A 22,250-nucleotide genomic window follows, 5' to 3' on the forward strand; every position below is an offset into this window, starting at 1 on the left:
ACTTACAGTTCCCTTCTCTCACTTTCTCATGCCCTCTCTCGTTGTAGCATTATGTTGGACACTGTTGTTGATCTCTGCCAGTTGCCCGGAGACACCATGAGGAGTGGGTATGCTGAGATTTTACCCCCTAAGCTACCAGGCATTGACAAATGCTAAAGCCCACAACTAGATATTTACATTGAGGGAATCGTTCATTTTATTTTACTGACTGCATTTGGGTCTTTAAAATATGCCACACAAGCAATCATAGGCACATAAAGACCCCTGGTTTATCCAGTCTTTCCCCTATAGCAGTGATGCTTCGTTTGTCCAAAATGCACTTCCTTCCTCTTGAGATCATGGAGTTCCTGGGTGTTTCTTGGATTTTTTAATCTTTATATATGCACAAGATAACCACCAATACATAAATCCATGCAATTCTTGCTCAAATAGTTCACAAATTGTGCACTAAGTCAGCAAGCTGTCCCACAATTTGGTGTTCTTTGGGGATGGACCATCTTGCATGAGTTGAAATTGCTACTTTTATTTTGTCCAAATCTGTTTAATTCCACTGCAACACAATCTCTCCCCTTACCATCATTATTGCTAGACAGCTGTACAATAGTTCCAGGAACTGACCTATGTTCATGTCCTTGTTCACAGGCTCCATCGCCAGTCAGATGAGCAGTTGTATGTCTTGGGATTAGGTTCCTCTTGCCTTGTCTTAGTGTTTTTGCTCCCTGCACAAAGTTCAAAGTAAATTTATTATCGAAAGCACATACATCACCTAAGGTTAATTTTACATAGGAAATAGGAGCAGGAGTAGGCCATCCGGCCCATTGAGCCTGCCCCGCTATTCAATAAGATCATGGCTGATCTGTCCGTAAACTTAGCTCCATCTACCCGCCTTTTCCCCATAACCCTTAATTCCCCTACTGTGTAAAAACCTATCTAAATGTATCTTAAATATATTTAGCGAAGAAGCCTCAACTGCTTCCCTGGGCAGAGAATTCCACAGATTCACCAGTCTCTGGGAAAAACAGTTTCTCCTCATCTCTGTCCTAAGTCTTCTCCCCTGAACCTTGAGGCAATGTCCCCTAGTTCTAGTCTCAACTACCAATGGAAACAACTTTCCTGCTTCTATCTTATCTATCCCTTTCAAAATGTTGTATGTTTCTATAAGATCCCCTCTCATTCTTCTGAATTCCAGAGAGTATAGTCCCAGGCCACTCAATCTCTCCTCATAGGTTAACCCCTTCATCCCTGGAATCAACCTGGTGAACCTCCTCTGCACTGCCTCCAAAGCCAGTATATCCTTCCTCAGGTATGGAGACCAGAACTGCACACAGTACTCCAGGTGCGGTCTCACCAGTACCAGTTGCAGTATGACCTCCCTGCTCTTGAATTCAATCCCTCTAGCAATAAAGGCCAACATTTTGTTTGCCTTCTGAATAGCCTGTTGTACCTGCAAGCCAACTTTTTGTAATTCATGAACAAGCGCTCCCAGGTCCCTCTGCACAACAGCATGGTGTGATCTTTCACCATTTATATAATACTAATACTCATGTGGGCTTGCTCAATAGAATAATAACTGTAACAGAATCAATGAAAGACCGTATCAACTGGGGTGTTCAACCAATGCACAAAAGACAACAAACTGCAAGTACAAAAAGAAAGAAATGATAATTATAAATAAACGAACAATGAATGTTGAGATGCACCCAGTCCATATACTCTCCACTCGTATCTACAGAAGTTTGTCACGCTGAATCTTTGCAAACTCCTGGGGAAGTAGAGGCGCTGTTGTGCTTTCTTCATTACACTTGCGTGCTGGGCCCAGGACAGGTACTCTGAAATAATAACACTGAGGAATTTAAATTTGCTGACCCTCTCCACCTCTGATCCTCCTATGAGGACTGACTCACAGGCCTCTGGTTTCCTTCTCCTGAAGTCAATAATCAGCTCCTTGGTCTTGCTGTCATTGAGTGAGAGGTTGTTGTTGTGGCACCACTCGGCCAGATTTTCAGTCTCCCTGCAGACGAGGCCCTGGCCAAACTGCTTGACCTCAGTCTGACTAAGAATGTATTTCAATTCAATCTACAAGTCAAAGGCACGGCGATGGGAAAGAAGTTCACCCTGGCCTATGCCAACATATACATCGCAAAGTAGGAAGAGGCAGAGTACCCAAAGTGCCCTAAAATCCCTTGTGCCTCTGCAGATACCTAGATGATGTCTGGGGAGGTGTGGACACATTCTGAGACTGAATTAAAGGAATTCATTCAAATCCTGAACAGTCATCACCCCTCCATGAAGGTTAAGGCCACAACAAGTAGGAAGAAAATTGATCTCCTGGACACAACAGTATTTAAACTAGCACCAGAAAATAGCAGCCAGAAGCTAGCCACTAAGGTATTTTTCAAAACCACACACACACATGCCCTCCTTCACACAAGCATCCACCACCTAAACACACCTTCAGGGGCATTGTCAAATCACAACTGACCCGGTTTCACCACATTTGCACCACGAACGAGGACTTCCAACAGGCCAGAACTAGCCTCTCACTGCACTCTGACAGGCTACGGTAGACGGAAATTCGGGCACAGTCTTGACTTCTCGAAAGGCCTCACAAATCCCAGACCACAGAACACACAAGCTGTCATTGATAACAGGATACTGTGGGATGGTGGTTAATATCCACAGGACAATTAAATCCCACATTGAACAATTTAAGCGGTGGGGGGTGGAGGGGAACACGGGGGGTCAATGCACAGTGGAGTCAGCTTTTAAAAGTGGTCAAATCTTGAGGGATGTTCTGGTTAGTACCAAATTACATGCAGCCACAAGACCAGAACAGAGCTGTCAGCAGACTTTTCTAGCAGCATGAACTGGCCAGACCTTCAAAGAAAAAGAGCACAAAGGAAATGGATTGAAACATTACAAAACTACTCCCAAAATGATCTAAATGAAGCCTAAGAACTAGCCCTAAAAGCAAATGGTATAAGCTTAATAACTAGGCCGAAAAATACTGATTGGATCTATGAAGTTATCCTATTCTCAAGGCTCTAACACATTCCCTCTTAATTTAATTTAATCCAGATTGGATTCCCGTCCACCCAGATACTACAGAGATCACCAAAAACTATGCAAAGCAGAGAAGATAAGTCTTGTGAACTCACAAACAGTCCTGTACATCTCCCATTACAGATACCACCCCCTGCGCCCAAGCAGACCAACCTAAGGGATACCCCACCCCATTCTGCAGGAGGATGTACAGCTCAAGAACAACTCCTCCCCAAGTAGACCATGCCCCCCTCTCCCCTCCAGCCTTTTACCACCATCCCCCATCCCCAGACATCCCACCCTGCAAAAACTCATTTCAGGGAGTTAGCGCCATCAATTTGCGGGAGACTTCTGGGAGAGATGGGATGCCTGCAACAGAGTAGCTCCTTAGCAGCCAGCCAGCTAGTTTAAGTAACGTTAGCTATGCTAATGAACGAATGACACCTGTTAAACTCACCTCAACATGTCTTTTACAGTCTTAACCCACCATGGGCAATAGAAAAGTCACCGTTGCAAACAGTGCAGCGAGCAACACTGTCATTATTTTTGACCCCTATTAGGCAGGGGTACACCTTAGGGTAGTCTGGGGTGACGTACGTTTTATATTTTCTGTTTTTGGAACACTCTGCCATGGCGCGCGCTCTCGCTCTCAAAAAAAATTGATTTCCGGGATATTGTATATAATTTGCAGGCATCAGGGAGCCACTATTAATATGCAGGAGGCTCCCGGAACTTCCAGGAGAGGTGGAATGTCTGCATCCCCTAACCTTCACAACTCCACAGACCCCAGCCTGGCCAAGCCCCTCTCGCTCCTCCAGATCCTCACTTCCATCCCAACCCTACTCCTATCTGTAATCCCAACCACTGGCTCACATCCCCACAAACCTGATCACTCATTCCCTTCAATCCACCCCCAACACCAGTCATAAGCAATTACCCCACCACCCCACAAACCCTTAGCATATCTATAACCCTAAACCTTCAGAGAGATGTAAGAAGGAGAAAGATCCCAATAAAGGTAAATAGTGTTGGACCAGGTTAATTAAAGTGTTGACCAGATTGAAGTACCAGGGTCAAGTGACACTGTATCTCCAGTAACGAGATCAAGAAGGAAAATTTCAAGGTCTCTCCCAAAATTACTCTCATGTTAATCTCATTCATTTTACCCCAATTCTTCTACTGGTGCTCAGCATCTGCCCTTTGCCCAGTGTCCTAAGGCATTTTCTTTTCAAAATCAGGATTAGAACATAGAACAGTGCAACACAGCACCAGACCCTTCAGACAACAGTGTTGTGCTAACCCAGCTAAAAAGCAAATCAAAGACATCCAAACACTAATTCCTCCTACCTACACAGTGTCTGTATCCCATCTTCCTCACATCCATGTGCCTATCTAAATGTCTCTTAAAAGCCTCCAGTGCATTTGTCTCTTCCACCGTACCAGGCAGTGTATTCCAGGCATCCACCACTCTGAGTGGAAAACTTACCCCTCCCACCCTCCTTGAACCTCTGGTATTAGACATTTTAACCCTGGCAAACAAATACTCCCTGTGCACTCTATCTATGCCTCTCATAATCTTATAAACCTCTATCAGATCTCCCCTCGGCTTCTGCCGCTCCAGAGAAAACAACCCAAGTTTATCCAGCCTCTCGTGACAGCACATGCCCTCTAAACCAGGTAAATCTATTCTGCACCCTCTCCAAAGCCTCAACATTCTTCCTGTCGTGGGGCGACCAGAACTGTGTGCGATATCCTGGATGTGGCCTAGATGTTGGCTGAGGATGCTGCCATTAATAGGATTGTATCTTTCAGTTTTAGTGAATGCTGGGTCAAGACATGAGGTGAAATTTCCCAGTGGCATTTCCCACTTTCTGGAAAAGCTGGCATTTTCTGTAAGTATTTTCCACATTTTATCAAGAATCTTAAACAATTTGATCACGAGCACAGTTTTTGAAACAAAAATAATGAGATGGTCAAAGTGGGTTGAATAGTAAATTTTAAAACAATAATAGCGAATTCTTAATAGTTGATGAAAACTGGCTGTGAGTCAGAGTCAGGATCCGGTCATTGACCAAAATTTAATCCAGGACATTCCATGGTAATTTAGCTTAAATTGGAAGTAAGGCTAATTAGTAGCTATTTTGCTTGCAGTATATTATTTCTTCTTCATATCTTGTCTCTCTAACCAGATCTCACTCACTACCTGTGCTGTTGAGAGTTGGTTCTGAATAAATGATGTCATTAAGGAAGGTGGGAATGATGTGCGAGGTTGGGTATTGTTTACCTCATGTTAAATGTCTGAGATGGAGTTTTTTAAGCTTGTAACCGTGTGTGTTTTGTCTTCAGTCTACAGCACAGTTTGGCTCGAAGGATGAAATTCTCCTCACCCTGGAAAAACACGGGGGGATTTGCGACTGTCAGTCTTCCAGGTGAAACGAAACACAGACCATTGCTGGTGTTTTGTGACCTCATTGATTTTGTGTGTGTGCATTTGTGTCTCGGATTGGAAAACAACAAGTCACTGCGTACAGTGTAGGGTATTGAGCTCACGTGGACTCCAGGGTCAATCCTATCACATTTCAAGATAATGCTGAGACATTGTAATTGGTTGAGATGCCTTTAGTATGACAGGAAGAGTCAATCAGATCTGAGCTACGTCCCGTCTGTGGAGCTATTGGGAGGACTGAGATTGGTGATAGAAGTGATTAACCCGTCCCAGTTTATATATGAACTCGGGTTGACACCCATCAGAGTAACTGGAAATAGAAAAGGCTTGTCAGAAGGGCAGTGTTATGATAATTGTGGGGGATTTTAACATGCGAGTGGATTGGGAAAATCAGGTCGGCACTGGATCTTGAGAGAATTTGTAGAATGTCTGCGAGATGGCTTTTTAGAACAACTTGTTGTTGAGCCCACTAGGGGATCGGCTGTACTGGATTGGGTATTGTGTAATGAACCGGAGGTGATTAGAGAGATTGAGGTGAAGGAACCCTTAGGAGGCAGTGATCATAACATGATTGAGTTCACTGTGAAGTTTGAAAAAGAGAAGCCGAAATCTGATGTGTCGGTATTTCAGTGGAGTAAAGGAAATTACAGTGGCATGAGAGAGGAACTGGCCAAAGTTGACTGGAAAGGGACATTGGCGGGAAAGACAGCAGAGCAGCAGTGGCTGGAGTTTATGTGAGAAATGAGGAAGGTGCAAGACAGGTATATTCCAAAAAAGAAGAAATTTTCGAGTGGAAAAAGGATGCAACCGTGGTTGACAAGAGAAGTCAAAGCCAAAGTTAAAGCAAAGGAGAGGGCATACAAGGAAGCAAAAATTAGTGGGAGGACAGAGGATTGGGAGGTTTTTAAAACCTTACAAAAGGAAACCAAGAAAGTCATTAAGAGGGAAAAGATTAACTATGAAAGGAAGCTAGCAAATAATATCAAAGAGGATACTAAAAGCTTTTTCAAGTATATAAAGAGTAAAAGATAGGTGAGAGTAGATATAGGACCGATAGAAAATGATGCTGGAGAAATTGTAATGGGAGATAAGGAGATGGCAGAGGAACTGAACGAGTATTTTTCATCAGTCTTCACTGAGGAAGACATCAGTAGTATACCAGACACTCAAGTGTGGCAGGGAAGAGAAGTGTGCGCAGTCACAATTATGACAGAGAAAGTACTCCAGAAGCTGAATAGTGTAAAGGTAGTTAAATCTCCTGGACCAGATGGAATGCACCCGCGTGTTCTGAAGGAAGTAGCTGTGGAGATTGCGGAGGCATTAGCAATGATCTTTCAAAAGTCGATAGATTCTGGCATGGTTCCAGAGGACTGGAAGATTGCAAATGTCACTCTGCTATTTAAGAAGGGGGCAAGGAAGCAAAAAGGAAATTATAGACCTGTTAGCTTGACATCGGTGGTTGGGAAGTTGTTGGAGTCAATTGTCAAGGATGAGGTTAGAGTGCCTGGAGGCATATGACAAGATAGGCAGAACTCAGCATGGATTCCTTAAAGGAAAATCCTGCCTGACAAACCTATTACAATTTTTTGAGGAAATTACCAGTAGGCTAGACAAGGGAGATGCAGTGGATGTTGTATATTTGGATTTTCAGAAGGCCTTTGGCAAGGTGCCACACATGAGGCTACTTAACAAGATAAGAGCCCATGGAATTACAGGTAAGTTACATACGTGGATAGAGCATTGGCTGATTGGCAGGAAACAGAGAGTGGGAATAAAGGGATCCTATTCTGGTTGGCTGCCGGTTACCAGTGGTGTTCCACAGGGGTCCGTGTTGGGGCCGTTTCTTTTTACATTGTACATCAACGATTTGGATTATGGAATAGATGGCTTTGTGGCTAAGTTTGCTGACGATATGAAGATAGGTGGAGGGGCCAGTAGTGCTGAGGAAACGGAGAGTCTGCAGAGTGACTTGGATAGATTGGAAGAATGGGCAGAGAAGTGGCAAATGAAGTACAATGTTGGAAAGTGTATGGTTATGCACTTTGGCAGAAAAAATAAACGGGCAGACTATTATTTAAATGGGGAAAGAATTCAAAGTTCTGAGATGCAACAGGACTTGGGAGTCCTCGTATAGGATGCCCTTAAAGTTAATCTCCAGGTTGAGTCGGTGGTGAAGAAGGCGAATGCAATGTTGGCATTCATTTCTAGAGGAATAGAATATAGGAGCAGGGATGTGATGTTGAGGCTCTATAAGGCGCTGGTGAGACCTCACTTGGAGTACTGTGGGCAGTTTTGGTCTCCTTATTTAAGAAAGGATGTACTGACGTTGGAGAGGGTACAGAGAAGATTCACTAGAATGATTCCGGGAATGAGAGGGTTAACATATGAGGAATGTTTGTCCGCTCTTGGACTGTATTCCTTGGAGTTCAGAAGAATGAGGGGAGACCTCATAGAAACATTTCGAATGTTGAAAGGCATGGACAGAGTGGATGTGGCAAAGTTGTTTCCCATGATGGGGGAGTCTAGTACAAGAGGGCACGACTTAAGGATTGAAGGGCGCCCATTCAGAACAGAAGTGCGAAGAAATTTTTTTAGTCAGAGGGTGGTGAATCTATGGAATTTGTTGCCACGGGCGGCAGTGGAGGCCAGGTCATTGGGTGTATTTAAGGCAGAGATTGATAGGTATCTGAGTAGCCAGGGCATCAAGGGTTATGGTGAGAAGGCGGGGGAGTGAGACTAAATGGGAGAATGGATCAGCTCATGATAAAATGGCGGAGCAGACTCGATAGGCCGAATGGCCGACTTCTGCTCCTTTGTCTTGTTTTGTCTTATAATTAGATAAAGTACGTGTCATGTTTTCCATTCTTTGTATGTCTGTGCCATACTTTATTGGCATCTCCATTAGCTTGTTTATCTCACCAGATGCTTCACTTTTTTTCTATTCTGTTTCTCCTTTTATTCTCTATCATTATGTTGTTCCTTTTCGTGCCTTGTGGCGCATTGGGCGGCTTTTTTTTTTGCTGCTTTCTCAGCATTTATCTGTTTTTTTTTACCAGGCCCAGTTGCTAGCTCTACACACAACCCAGCTCAGATGGAAAGTGTGTAAGGGGCTGGCTGGATTCAAAACTGGGACAATTTGCCTCGAAGTCCAGTGCTGATGTCACTGCACCACCGGCTGGCCTCTATCACTATGGGGCTCTTGTACATTCTACCAATTTAGACCCTCTGAAAGGGAATGGAAGTAACATTGTAAGACAGAGGACCTGGGCTGGGATGGAGGAACTACTGGTTATACAGAGATCTTTTACATTAATGGTTTGACAAAAGGTGAGGTCACTGAGAAGGGAGCCTGATTTGGAGCTGCAGCTTTGTACTCTGCGGACTGTGGTCACCCAGGAAATCCATTGTCGTAGTCCCATCTGCTACTGACATGCTCGGCTTTCTGAGCTGCTTCAGGTGACGTATGTAGAAAAGGAAAGAACGTCCAAAGCTCTGTCATGGTGTTGGGGTTCACGAGATTTAAGAATTGCGAGCTCAGCTTGATCAAAATGAGATGAGTATAGGATCATTCATCGTACTTACCCGGTGCTGGGGGGTTGTTCTGGAACACTGGGGGAAATGGAGCTGGAAGATCTTGGATAAAGTGGAGCGGTCTGGCAGTGAGGAAGAGGGTCAAGAGCACTGCATTTGGGGAAGCCTAGAATAGGTCTTCTGGGGCTGAGTGGAACAGATGTATAATCTTGCAGGTGAGCTATTTTCTACGCCGTAATACTCCCCCTTTAAACCTGCAGACCGATAACACTTACCTTGTACAACTGAGATTAGGAAGGTAGCTCATTTAAATGTTTCCAATCAATCCCTGAATGAGTGTTTTTTTTTAACATTTCTGTTTCAGGGACACAACAATGTTTGCTGTTTCTGCAGAGGTGAAGGGCCTGGAGACAGTAGTCAATCTGCTTGCTGATGTGGTGCTGCAGCCGAGGCTTACAGGTAATGGAAGGAGAGCAACTTTAATCTTCTCATTAACTTTGTGAAGAGAATTTTAATTTTAAAAAGTGAAACTTCATGGAGTGTTCAGAACCTGTATCTCAGTTTTCTGCCTCACAATGTGGTCGGCAAGATGCTTGTGGTCTTCTCTAAAGCTTCTGCTGATGTCAGATCTGGATGGCAACTGGAAGCACTGTGCAGGGCTGCTGCTTTTGTCTTTTGCCTCTTGCCTGATGCATAGGGGTTGTCAGCTCAGTGACTTGGATGCTGCAGCAGACAACAAAGTAGCATGTTAGCCCTCTGTTACGTCCTGTGGAATGGCCCATGGGTGAATGTTCAGTACGTAAGACTGTGAAAACAAGTGTCGCAGTTTGCCAAACCTTTCCTGAACCCAAAAGGTATGCCAAAGTACAACACTCAAGTAGTTTTAAAATTACTTGGCAGACAATTTGTGCACCGCACATTCCCACAGAAATCAAGGTGATACAACCAGAAAAAACTGTCTTTGTGGTGTTTATTGAGACATAAACGTTGGTCACTATTAAGGCAGTTCCCTGCTCCCTTTCCAATGAGCGACTCTGAGGTTTTCACCCTTGGGAGAAGATTGGGTCGTAGATTTACACCCAATAAACCAGCTCCTCTGACAATGGGTGCTGTAGTGTTTGCCTGGAATGATTGGCACTAGTGCCCAAATGGATTTTGAACTTCAATGTTTCTCTCTGACATAAGAGGACTAGTAGTTTTGGTCTTTTCTGTGCAGTTGGTGGCCGCCTGCCTGGCATTCAGCACGTTGATTCGGTTGTTAAACCTTTTCTTTGCCTCAGATGAGGAACTTGAGATGACCCGACTGGCTGTCCGCTTTGAGCTGGAGGACTTGCAAATGAGACCGGATCCTGAACCTCTCCTAACTGAAATGATTCATGCGGTAATGTAACTATTCAAATCTGTCTGGGTGGAGAAGTTCCTCAGGTTGGTTACACTGGAAAAGGAAGAGATCATTTACACAGGAAGGTCTGCAGACGCTGGAGATCCAAAACGATACACACACACACAACGCTGGAGGAACTCAGTAGGTCAGGCAGCATCGATGGAAAAGAATAGATGGTCAACATTTCAGGCTGAGACCCTTCTTCAGGAGATCATTTAACTTGTCAAACCTGTTACATTAGTGGGAGGAGGCTACTCTGCTGTCAGACCCGTTACGTAAGAGAGCAGGGCACAGTCTCTCATGCCTGTTCTGCCATTCAGTTAGATCACAGCTGATTTGTATTTATTACCAATTGACCTCCTTTACTCCAAAACCCTAAATCAGGAAATCTGGATTTCTGTCTTGGTTGTTATGTTTACCCTGTAGAATCCTTTGGGTAAGAGTTTGAGGGGGGGTGGGTGGGGCAGATTTTCTTATTACTGTATCTGTGAAGAGCTTGATCCTGACATCATTTCCATTTCCTTAGTTTTATCACTTCACATTGTTGTGGATTGAAGAAATGGTTTTTCTCTATTGATATAACTGGTTTTAATTACAAAGATTCAGTCACTCTGATACTCAATGCCTGCCTAGTCTTAGCTTTAATGATTTTAACCCCAGTGGTAAATCTATGTTGCACACTTGGCACTCCCAACCCTCCCCTCCAAGACCAATATCTCATTTCCAAGTCCCCAGAAATAATGCATTTTATCCAAACGAGGCCTAACCCTGAGAACTGTAAGCAGAAGACTCGCCTTGTGTTTTAATCTTAAAATGAAGGAGAGTTATTATTAGAGCGTATGCTAAACATGTTCAATCAAGCATTTAACTGTGGTCTCCTCCCATCATCATTGAGAGAAGCTAATATCGCCCTAATTCTTAAGAAAGGAAAGAGCCCTGAAGATTGTGCCTCCTACAGGCCTATTTCATTGTTAAATGTTGACTTTAAAATTTCATCTAAAGCCTTAACGTTGCGATTAGAAACTGTGTAACCTTTTATCATAAAAGAGGATCAAACGGGTTTTGTAAAAGGCCGTAGATCATCCAACAATATCAGAAGATTACTTAATATGATTCAGGCAAGTCAGCAACAGGCAGTGGACGGCATGGTGGTTTCCTTAGATGCAGAAAAGACCTTTGATTGTGTCAAAAGGCCGTATCTTTTTTTCACTTTAGAACGATTTGGTTTGGGCAATAATTTTATTAAGTGGGTGAAGGTTCTTTATAATGACCCTCTGGCTGTGATTCTTACTAATGGTATTAGGTGGGATAATTTTAGTATTCTGAGGGGCAGCCGGCAGGGCTGCCCTTTATCACCACTACTTTTCACACTAGTGATCCAGCCATTGGCTGAGGCTATTCAGTGAGACCCCAAAATATCTGCTCCAGACATAGGACTAAACTCGCATAAAATTACATTATATGCGGATGATGATCTAATTTTGTTATCAAACCCTGCTATATCAGTGCACCGCCTTATACAATGCATCAGTTCATTTAGTGCCTCTTCAGGCTATAAAATCAACTTTACTAAATCAGAGGCTATGCCTCTGGGGAATCTGCCGCAGGTACCTGACACAGGGTGTTTGCCCCTTTAAATGGTCGCAGACAGGCTTTGTTTATCTGGCATATTCGTCACACCTATGTTTGATCAATTGTTCAAAGCTAACTTTACACAGTTATTTGACAAAATCAAACGGGATCTTGAGCGATGGAGCACTCTTCCCATTTCTTGGCTTGGCTGAATATCCTTGCTCAAAATACACATTCTTCCTCATCTGGTCTACCCAATACGAATGATTCCAGTCATCTTCACCCAACAAACACTTTAAAAAAAATAAATGGCTGGTTTGGGTCTTTCATTTGGAACAAAAAAAGACCCTGTATTAAAATGTCTAAAGTTACAGCTTCCCAGTAGTCTAGGGGGTCTGGATTTTCCAGACATCAAAAAATATCAATTAAGTTCCTTTTTATCTTGTGTGGTTGACTGGGTTTGCAGGGACCCCTCCTCAATTTGGCTAGACATTGAAACTTCACAAACAAAATGCCTTCTTATTAATTTGCTTTTCCTCAATAAGATGAAACTAGTTAAGGAATATTGTCACAATGCAATAATAATTAACACAGTCAGGGCTTGGAGAGCGGTGCGACAAACTGAGGGCAACACAGTGAAAATATCACCCTTCACTCCAATAACCAGCAGTCCAGATTTTCAGCCTGGCATAATGGATTCTGGATTTAATCTTTGGATTTCCGAGGGTGTTTTACATTTTGGAGACTTGTTTGATGAAGGAACGATGATGTCTTTTAGTCAAATAGTACAGAAATTTAACATATCCAACAAGGATCTTTCTCGTTTCTTTCAGATAAGAGATCATATACAGAAAAAAAACATCGTTGTTAACTGATTTCTATAGTTCTGACATAGAAAAGAGGGTGTTTCTCTATTAGTACTTTTTACAGCATCCTGAGGGAATATTCTTGTGAGGAGGCTGAGCAGCTGGGAGGGGTCTGAGAGGAAGAGCTGGGAGTAGAAATTACAGCTGAAACATGGGAAGACATCTGTGATAATGCAAAGAAGATTTCAGTTTGTAATAGAACTAAAGCATTGCAACTCAAAATTCTGCACAGAGCCTATCTGACTCCAGATCATCTCTCAAAATTTAAGATGGGGGTTTCTCCAATGTGTTCTAAATGTAAAGTAAATACTGGAATTTTCACCCACTGTTTTTGGACTTGTCCCAAACTTCAGGCATACTGGAGTGATATTTTGAGTGAGATGGAAAAGATTCTGAAGATGGAGCTTGAAATGGACCCAGTGTCTTTTCTCTTAGGCTTACCCAGCAGTCGTATCATTAATGCACATCAGAAAAAACTTTTTAACATCCTGACTTTTTGTGCGAGGAGGAACATTTTACTTTGTTGGATATCCAATAAGGCCCCTGGGCTTTCTGGTTGGCGTAAATTAATCATGGAATACATTCCCTTGGACTTTTTAACGTGTATTATACACTCAAAAACAAATAGTTTTCATAAAACATGGCAACTTTTTTTACAATATGTAAATGTAAACCTGTCTGCTATACTAATAAGGGCTTTTTTGTAGGATGTGGTGGTGATGTCTATACGTTGATGGAAGTGTTCTGATAGTTGATATCTGTGAGGGGAGGAAATGTAAATGTAACTGGAAATTGAAAGTTTTGTTATGCTGAGCAAAAAAATTTTAAAAAAAGATGAAGGAGAGATATTTTTATTGGTAAGTCACATGCAGGAGACATAAGAAAGGAAAGTGGAAGAGCCAAGATACTGGGTAGCAGAAGGTGAACATTTTCTCCTTTTTGTCTCTGCAGGCAGCTTACCGGGACAATACTGTGGGGCTTCCCAGGTTCTGTCCCACGGACAACATAGAGAAGATTGATCAAAAGCTGATTCACTCGTTTTTGCGGAATTACTACACCTTTGACCGATTGGTGTTGGCTGGGGTTGGGGTGGACCATGATCAGTTGGTGGAGTGTGCAAAGAAATATCTTCAGGGTATGAATGCAACTTCGGTCTCAATTTAACATCTACACATGTCTGTTCGATTGTCCTTCGTGACTTTATCCCCAATGTTACGGGGCGGCACGGTAGCGTGGTGGTTAGCACAATGCTTTATGATACAGACGACCTGGGTTCAATTCTAGCTGCTGCCTGTGAGGGGTTTGTACGTTTTCCCCATGTCCGCGTGGATTTCCTCCGGGTGCTCTGGTTTCCTCCCACAGTCCAAAGACGAACTGATTAGTAGGTTAATTGGTCATTGTAAATTGTCCCATGATAGAGCTAGGATTAAATCGGGGCGTTGTTGGGCAGCATGGCTCAGAGGGGCAGAAGGGTCTGTTCCACGTTGTATCTGAGTAAATAACTAAATTAATTTAAATTTTATTTTAGAACAGTTGGTAATAATTTTAGAAGTATCTTCCTGAATCAAAAGCCCATTTTTTGTATCTGACCTTCCTAAATTTCAAGCTCAGAATCTTAAAGCACTGAAGAGGCTTGTGTCATCATAGTGCCTTTCCCATCTCATAATAGTTCAAAATTGCTCAGGTTTTATTAATCATGAAGTATTGTCATTGCTGTGACATAAAACTGGAATGCTTGCTGTATGCGAACTGGCTGCATAAAAAGCAATGTTACAGTAACCAGATAACCTGATAATATTGTTGTAATGTTAATCAATAAATAATGGCCAAAGCATTTTGGCACGTTTTGCCTCTGCTGGGTTTTTTTTAAAAAAAAGCTGTTTTGTTAGTCTAAGTCCCTTGCTATTTTGAGACACACAAGACTGCAGAAGGTGGAATATGATGCAAAACACCAGATGCTGGAGGAACCAGTGGGTCAGACAGCACCTTACGTGTTGCTCCTTTGCTGTCTTCATTTCTCCTCATTTCTCCTGTGGTTCTTTCACCAATCAGTCAAAGTCTGCTTTCTCTGGTTGTTGATTCTGCAGTCAGTAGATATTATCTTCTAATTAACAGCTCAAAAAACGCTTTGTTTTGAAAATCCCATTCTAAAAGAGCCAAACTCTTTTAGTCTCTCCATCCAATTGTTTTTGGCTGTTGTTTGAACCCCAATCTGATAGGGTGGATCTTGCATCTCGCAGAAAAGACAGCCTCTCCAGAAATGAGGGCGTTAACAAGGATGGTCAGAGGAGATTTAGTATTCAGGTCTCTGGAGGGGGACTCAAACACATGACCTTCTGACTTACGGCACTCTGAGCTAGGGTTGAAACTTGTGTGGTGGTTGTTCAGGCACTCAGAATGGATCTCTGCAGGCTCTCATCAAATTTTCTTTCTTCTATGTTGCACAGGAGTAACTCCAGTGTGGGGGTTAGAAAAGCCCACTGATGTGGACCGATCTGTGTCCCAGTACACTGGGGGAATCGTAAAGGTGAGGCACTTCTCTGTGTTTTGGGGTTAGTCCCTGGATCCATATGAGAAATTCTCAGAACAATTCCACTTGAGGGCTACCTTCTTGAGACTGTCAGGCCATTAGATGGAGACAGAGGATGGCTTGGGCTTGTGGAGGTCTGAGGTTGGTTCTACCCTTTTTCTTCCCTTGGTTGCCCTGTGGAAGTCTACTCTTGTCCTAACCTCCCCCACTCTTGTCCTCAGCCTGTTGGAACAGTTGATTTTGGTGTCTGGAATAATTGGCCTTGGCAAATCCATGGTAGGAGTGCGACTGGATGGGGAAGTCTAAGTGGCATCTTCCCCTCCTGGTTGCCGTCTGTGACATCCACTGGTAAACATTTTTTGAGGATAGGATTGAGTTCAACCCTCAGTTCCCTTTTGGTTGCATAGCCTGTCCAATTCCTTTCGATGCAGATGTAGGAACTCAGAAATGAATGTAGAACATGGTGGAAGTACCAGATCTGCAGCAGTTCCAGGTGAAGATCAGTGAGCTGATGGTCTGTGAACGTCTTTGCCTAGAAAGGTTAATTCTTGTTCCACAGATCCGCCTTGAGTTGAAAGTATTTGCTTTATTCGCTGTTTTTATTTCTTGCTTCTTGGGTGAGATAGAAATGGAAGATCATCGGTTGTAGAGGTGAACATATTTTTGAATGGAGCCAGGGAGCGGCCTTGGAGATATTTTATACCATTACAAGGCTTTATCCAGTTTTGATGTGGTGGGCGTATTGGAACCATACTGCAGGGGAAAAAGTCTGGGGTTGGGTGCTGGCTAGGGACTGTCCTTCCTCCGTCTCTGTTGCTTAGTCTGAAGAATTCAAGTTGTCAGCGTTGGTCTGTGCTGACTTCTTGCTTTGTAAGGTGGGAAGTGAATGGTGGGAGAATGAGACTCTAACACAACCCACAGTCTGTTTGTTTCTTCAGGTGGAGAAGGACATGACGGACGTCAGCCTGGGCCCCACTCCAATCCCAGAGCTTACTCACATAATGATTGGCCTAGAAAGCTGTTCCTTCCTGGTGAGTACGAGCTAATTTAATTGTAAAACTTAATTGTGTTACTGTCCTAAAATCTAGGGGAGGCGAGTTTAAACTCATTCTGGGCAGGTTGAGTATTTGAACCAGTTTGGGTTACATTTTTCGTTGCAGATCACCTGTCAGCCTGTCTTCTGTGATTTTATTTGGTCCAGAATGCTTCTCATTGAGACCAGGCTAGCACTGGAGGGCCTCCCTGTCAGTGTAGTTCTTGTGTTATCTTTTAAGTGTAAGTGCTGTCACATTTAACCTAAATGCAAGTTCTTTGTCCTGAATCCTGAAAACTGATGCTCTTTGAACACGGGTGTAGTTGCTGGAGTCAGATTGTGATGCATTCTAAATCTTAACAGCTTTCCTTTGTTTAAAACTATAACCAATTAGAAGTAGCTTCCTAGTCCTTTATCAGACCATAATTTTGAATACCTTTAACCTCTGTTCTGGAGAGAACTGACTTATGAAAGCTAGATATGGTGCAGATTTCAGGAGTGAGTGACTGGAATTAACCTTTCCTATTGCATTCCACCTATCACAGACTGGTGTGGGGATGTGCACTGTTGCGGGGGGGGGGGGTTGTTAACAGAGGAGGCGAACATTATAGTGTTCATGAAAAATGTATCTGCTTTGTTTCAGGAGGAGGATTTCATTCCTTTTGCTGTGCTGAACATGATGATGGGTGGCGGGGGCTCGTTCTCAGCTGGGGGACCTGGGAAGGGCATGTTCACGAGACTCTACCTCAATGTATTAAACAGGTCAGTCCTGGGGCACCTGCGTGCGTGCCCCTGCTGATTTCCAGGGGCTTGTTCAGGTTTTGCAGAGATGAGTAAAGAGACTGAGAACTTGCTTCAGCACTGGTGATGTCAGAGATTTGTGTGGGAAGGAGTACATTCCCTGAGAGTTTGCCAATGGCAGGAAGTTCATTTTGAAGGTGCTTGTGCTTTCTGGCATGCTTCCACACCAGATTTGGACGTAGGGGAAGGTCCAAGAGAAAGATTGTTTGTAACACAGAAGAGGTGCTTATAGGATGTTGATAATTCCATGGTTTCCCTGGAGTCCTTATCTTTAGCCATAGCAAACAAAACTTGTCCATGGTGGGGGGGGGGGGGTGTTGAGGCTTACTAGATCATATTTATTGTCATCTGACTGGTCAGATGGTAGTATAGTGGTTAGCACAATACTCTACAGTACCAGTGACGTGGGTTCAATTCCTGCCATTGCCTGTAAGGAGTTTGTATGTTCTCCCCATAACCGTGCGGGTTTCCTCTGGGTGCTCTAGTTTCCTCCCACAGTCTAAAGATGTACTGGTTAGTAGGTTAATTGGTCATTATACATTTTCCTATGATTAGGCTAAGCTTAAATCGGGAGTTGGTGGGCAACGTGGCTCGTTCCTTTCCATAGTTGCAGCCTGATACTACCACTAAACTCTTGGTCTAGCTTTATTCTGAAGTTTGACGCGCTGTGTGTTAAATTACATAAGCTTTTCACTTGTCCAGGTGTCAGTCCTAAAGCAGCTTTAGGAAATGTAGTCACCATTGAATGGAGGAAACACAGCACATTCCTACACTGAGTTAGTAACCGCCTTATGTTAGTGAGTTTTCATGAGTTATAGATATTGCTCAGGATACCAAGAATAACCACCTTTTCTACATCTTTAATGTCTTGAGAGGGTAAACAATGTGTTGATTCAAGTTTTCATGTGAAGGGAATTTTTCCTGCTTAAGCAGTTTCTTCAGCTTTGTTAGCCAGGAATGTAGTGCCTCGTCTCTTGGGTGGGATGCGAATCTACAGCCTTCTGAACTAGAGACAAGGTTGCTACAGATGGATCAATGGGTTCACAGTTCCCAGTCTGTAAGGGGGCAACAGATCAGTCTTCCATCTTACTGATAACCATATCTTTCCCACAGGCACCACTGGATGTATAATGCCACTGCCTATCACCACAGCTATGAGGATACTGGTCTTCTGTGTATCCATGCCAGTGCAGATCCCAGACAGGTACCAAGTTATTATCGGATTACTTTAAGAAGCTCATTGCCCTATTAAACCATTCATTCTCACTATACAAGTCTTATTTTTAACATTCTCTACAATTGATGATTTATTCTATATTCTCATGTTAAATATTTGTTTCTTGTGCTGCAGGTCAGGGAGATGGTGGAAATTATCACTCGAGAATTTATCCTGATGGCTGGATCAGTGGGAGAAGTGAGTGCGTGTACTGAATTGAACATATTTTCATGCAGTGAGTTATCGTTGGTGTAGGGAGATGGGCGTATATCAAGGAGCACATAAACTAAGGAAAGTGAGAGATCTGAAAGGGTAAGGGAGGGGAAACCCCACACAGATAGCAGAGTGTTCAAGTGTCACCAGCTTATTCACAGCCTTAACGTATTAGAATGTAGACATGAGGAATTCTGCAGATGCTGGAAATTCAAGCAACACACATCAAAGATGCTGGTGAACGCAGCAGGCCAGGCAGCATCTCTAGGAAGAGGTACAGTCGACGTTTCAGGCCGAGACCCTTCGTCAGGACTAACTGAAAGAAGAGCTAGTAAGAGATTTGAGAGGGGGAGGGGGAGATCTGAAATGATAGGAGAAGACAGGAGGGGGAGGGATGGAGCCAAGAGCTGGACAGGTGATTGGTTAAGCCGCAGTTCAGAGTGTGGTACTGAATTCAGGGAGATATTTCCAGTGCTAGTGTTGCACTTCCGTATTATGTCTTTTGAATGAATGTTAAACAGAGACGGTTTGTTAGTAGATCCAGTGTAAAATTGTACTATTTCCGACTATTTCTGAGTGTGTGTGTGCAATGTTAGCTTTGTTCTGTACCTAAGCTATGCTGTGGCTGCCCTGGAAGCGTATGAGGGAACAGAAATGAAAGGGCTTCGATCTCTACCTACTTCGTAAAGTACTTGCCCTGGGAATTTGATGGAATGGGACAGGATACTGAGAGGGTTTGGAGGACTGGTGCATAGGTTTATTGCTCTATTTGTTGTCAGGTGGAGCTGGAGCGAGCCAAGACCCAGTTGCAGTCTATGCTAATGATGAACCTTGAGTCTCGGCCAGTTATCTTCGAGGATGTAGGAAGACAGGTGTTGGCAACAGGAATGCGGAAGCTCCCCCTCGAACTTTGCAGACTAATTGGTAAGCAGAAGCTGATCAGAAATCAATAAGCAACAGCCTTTTCAAATGCTAATTTGGTCTTAATTATGGAGAACACTTCAGTGCACCTTTCTCCCTCAACCCTGCTTTTCGTTTTCTGTCCCCCTACCATCATCTCCAGCCACCTCAACAGTGGAATATACGGAAGAGAGGGGCACTCAGCCTACTGTGACTACCTAATTAATTTTCATTGATTTCATATTTATATACAATTCCCATTTGTAAGTTACTGTACTATAATCCAGCACCATTAGGACTTTAGTGGTGCCAGACTACCACATTTTCTGGACTATTGGATATTACTTTTATACCAAATCACACTTTTATTTTCACTTTTTTGTGTTACCTGGTGGTGTAATGAATTTTCAAGGGAACCTGGCAAGTTTAAGGAGAGTGGAAAATGTACAAGCAATCCAGACTTCAGCTCCAGTACAAACTCGCCCACATTCCTGATCCGTTGTGCTCCGGATTCCTACCCACAGCCCAGGCCCCTGCTCTGGCTGTTTGCTCCGCCTGCACTCTGAGCCCCCAGACCAATGAGCAGGGTTTCTTAAATGGATTCTGGATTATTGAAAATGTGTTCCTGCCATCCTTTCAAGCTCTGTTCTTTTATCAAGACATGCCAGGTACATGAATTTACCAACCCTGTTGCTGAAAGAAAGCAGTTTTTCCTATTTTATCTCTTTGAATCTCTGATTACTTTCTTGAGCCACAGTCTGTATTCCCTCTACTTAACGATTGCCTCATTCCAGTGAATCTGACAATTTTCAGATAGTTGAGGTAAACGTCTGAATCACTGATGACTGTACATGTTTTAATCAGAGATTAGATTTTAATTGCTGCTCTCATGGAAACCCTAAATTTGGAAAAGGCAAATCCTCTTTCTTACCACCTGGCCCACACAGGAAGCCTGGATAATGATGAGAGAGGCCTGCACCGAGCTAACAAAGATCACTTGCTCTTGCAGGGGAAGTGACAGCGAGTGACATCAGGAGGGTCACAACCAAGATGTTACGCAGTAGGCCTGCTGTGGCAGCGCTGGGGGACCTCAGTGACTTGCCGACCTACGAGCACATCCAGCAGGCACTGACCAGCAAAGACGGCCGCCTTCCCCGCATTTACCGGCTGTTCCGGTGAGCAGCTCCGAGTGTCTGACTGAACAGAAAAGCCATTGTACTCCAGGTTTCTGGTCGTTGTTCATCCACCAGCTGCTTCTGTTGAGTGCAGGGGTAATTGTTTGTAAATAGAGGGGAAAAGAGCTTTGATATGTGATCTGATTGCTTTTATATAAAGGGGGAGCTGAAAATCTGTTTTAAAATAAGAACTGTGATTACTTTGTGATGCTGCTATTGTTCATCTGCTCCTGGACTGTGATGATTCTGTCACCGCACAGTGCATGTCACATCCTGTAATGTCTTAATCGTTCTAACACAAGGCACCTTTGCTCGATCCTGATTCCTTTCCTGGCTTCTGCCTCCAATTGGGAGGTTGTACAGGAAAATCTGAAAAACTACATACTTTCCAGTGCCTCCTTTCACATGCACTATTTCTCCCACCTTATCCATAGTCCCCGTTTGCTACATGCTGGTGTATAACCTTTCATCTAAGTCTCCTCCCACCCTCGCTTGATCTCATCCTATCACTCGTACTAGAGCCAGTGCGGTGGGATCTGGGGCTTTGTGCAGGTGAGACTTGCCCGTGATGCTAGTTAGAATGCTTGATGATCCTTGTTCCTCACACTGAGCTGCTGTGACTGCAGTGTAGCTAAAAGTCGATGATAGGTGCTGTAACAGAACCACTGTTGAGGTGGTGAAGATCAATGCTCATGGAAAAAGCAGCAGTGCTAAGTATTATTAAATACTTTCAAAGAAAGTCAGTGAGAATAGGTCAGTGTACCCAGACTACATGTTTAACTGTTACAGAAATCAAGTGGATCATGGGAGGATTGAGTGGTTTGCTCTTGAACCACCTGAAGAGGATTCCTGTTCCTCCCTTAGTGGTGGGGGACAGGATGCAGTAAATGGCCTCAAGAATGTGTCTACCTTCTCCTAGCTGTCATGTTAATTAGAACCCACTGAGTATAGTTAACCTCGAAGGCTGCTATACATGGTTGTACACATCTACACATCCATCAGTTTTCCCTACCCCTCAATAAGCCACCCGGACCACTGCTATTGGGAATGACATCTCTTCAAACCACTGGTCAATATTCCCTGTGCGGACTTACACGCAGTAGTCACCATCAGAAGCTGGCAGAGTGATACTCGGAGCACTCATGATATTGTTTAATAATTGTCAAATAAAAATAACAGACTAACAGTTTGGTGCAGTCTGTTCACTAGTTTCTTTGGTAACAGCCTTAATTATTTTAAATGAAAGCTGGTATTGAAATTCAAGCTATTGCAGCAAGATTACAAAGGAATGAGTCCTGGAAGAGCAGTGTTCCTGGCTTGGGTATTGTTTTGCTCCTGCTCACTGGCTCCCATTGATGACGAGATGCCTGTGAATTATGGATGAGAACAAGATATTATGAAATTACATCACCCACACTGCAACATTTTACTGTTACTAATGGTGTATGTTTAAAGAGTAGCCACTTAGAACGTGTAGCTTGTACCCGTGCACACAGGAACTCCTGGGGACCACAGAATCCAGCAAACTTCCGAGGAAGACA

General features: G+C 43.5%; 1 protein-coding gene across 1 annotated transcript in view; it reads left to right on the top strand.

The window, feature by feature from the left end:
* Positions 1–21,895, top strand: part of pmpca (peptidase, mitochondrial processing subunit alpha) — a 24,877-nt gene extending 2,982 nt beyond the window's left edge. The window contains exons 3-14 of the mRNA XM_072240423.1: positions 4,855–4,934; positions 5,389–5,471; positions 9,384–9,478; positions 10,300–10,400; positions 13,793–13,976; positions 15,289–15,368; positions 16,310–16,402; positions 17,048–17,166; positions 18,319–18,409; positions 18,557–18,619; positions 19,414–19,558; positions 20,544–21,895. Coding sequence (XP_072096524.1) covers positions 4,855–4,934; positions 5,389–5,471; positions 9,384–9,478; positions 10,300–10,400; positions 13,793–13,976; positions 15,289–15,368; positions 16,310–16,402; positions 17,048–17,166; positions 18,319–18,409; positions 18,557–18,619; positions 19,414–19,558; positions 20,544–20,713 — 1,304 coding nt within the window. The 3' untranslated portion in view covers positions 20,714–21,895. The remainder of the gene's footprint in view (positions 1–4,854; positions 4,935–5,388; positions 5,472–9,383; positions 9,479–10,299; positions 10,401–13,792; positions 13,977–15,288; positions 15,369–16,309; positions 16,403–17,047; positions 17,167–18,318; positions 18,410–18,556; positions 18,620–19,413; positions 19,559–20,543) is intronic.
* The last annotated feature ends 355 nt before the right edge of the window (positions 21,896–22,250 follow it).

This window comes from Mobula birostris, chromosome 22 (assembly GCF_030028105.1).
Source record: "Mobula birostris isolate sMobBir1 chromosome 22, sMobBir1.hap1, whole genome shotgun sequence".
NCBI lineage: Eukaryota > Metazoa > Chordata > Chondrichthyes > Myliobatiformes > Myliobatidae > Mobula > Mobula birostris.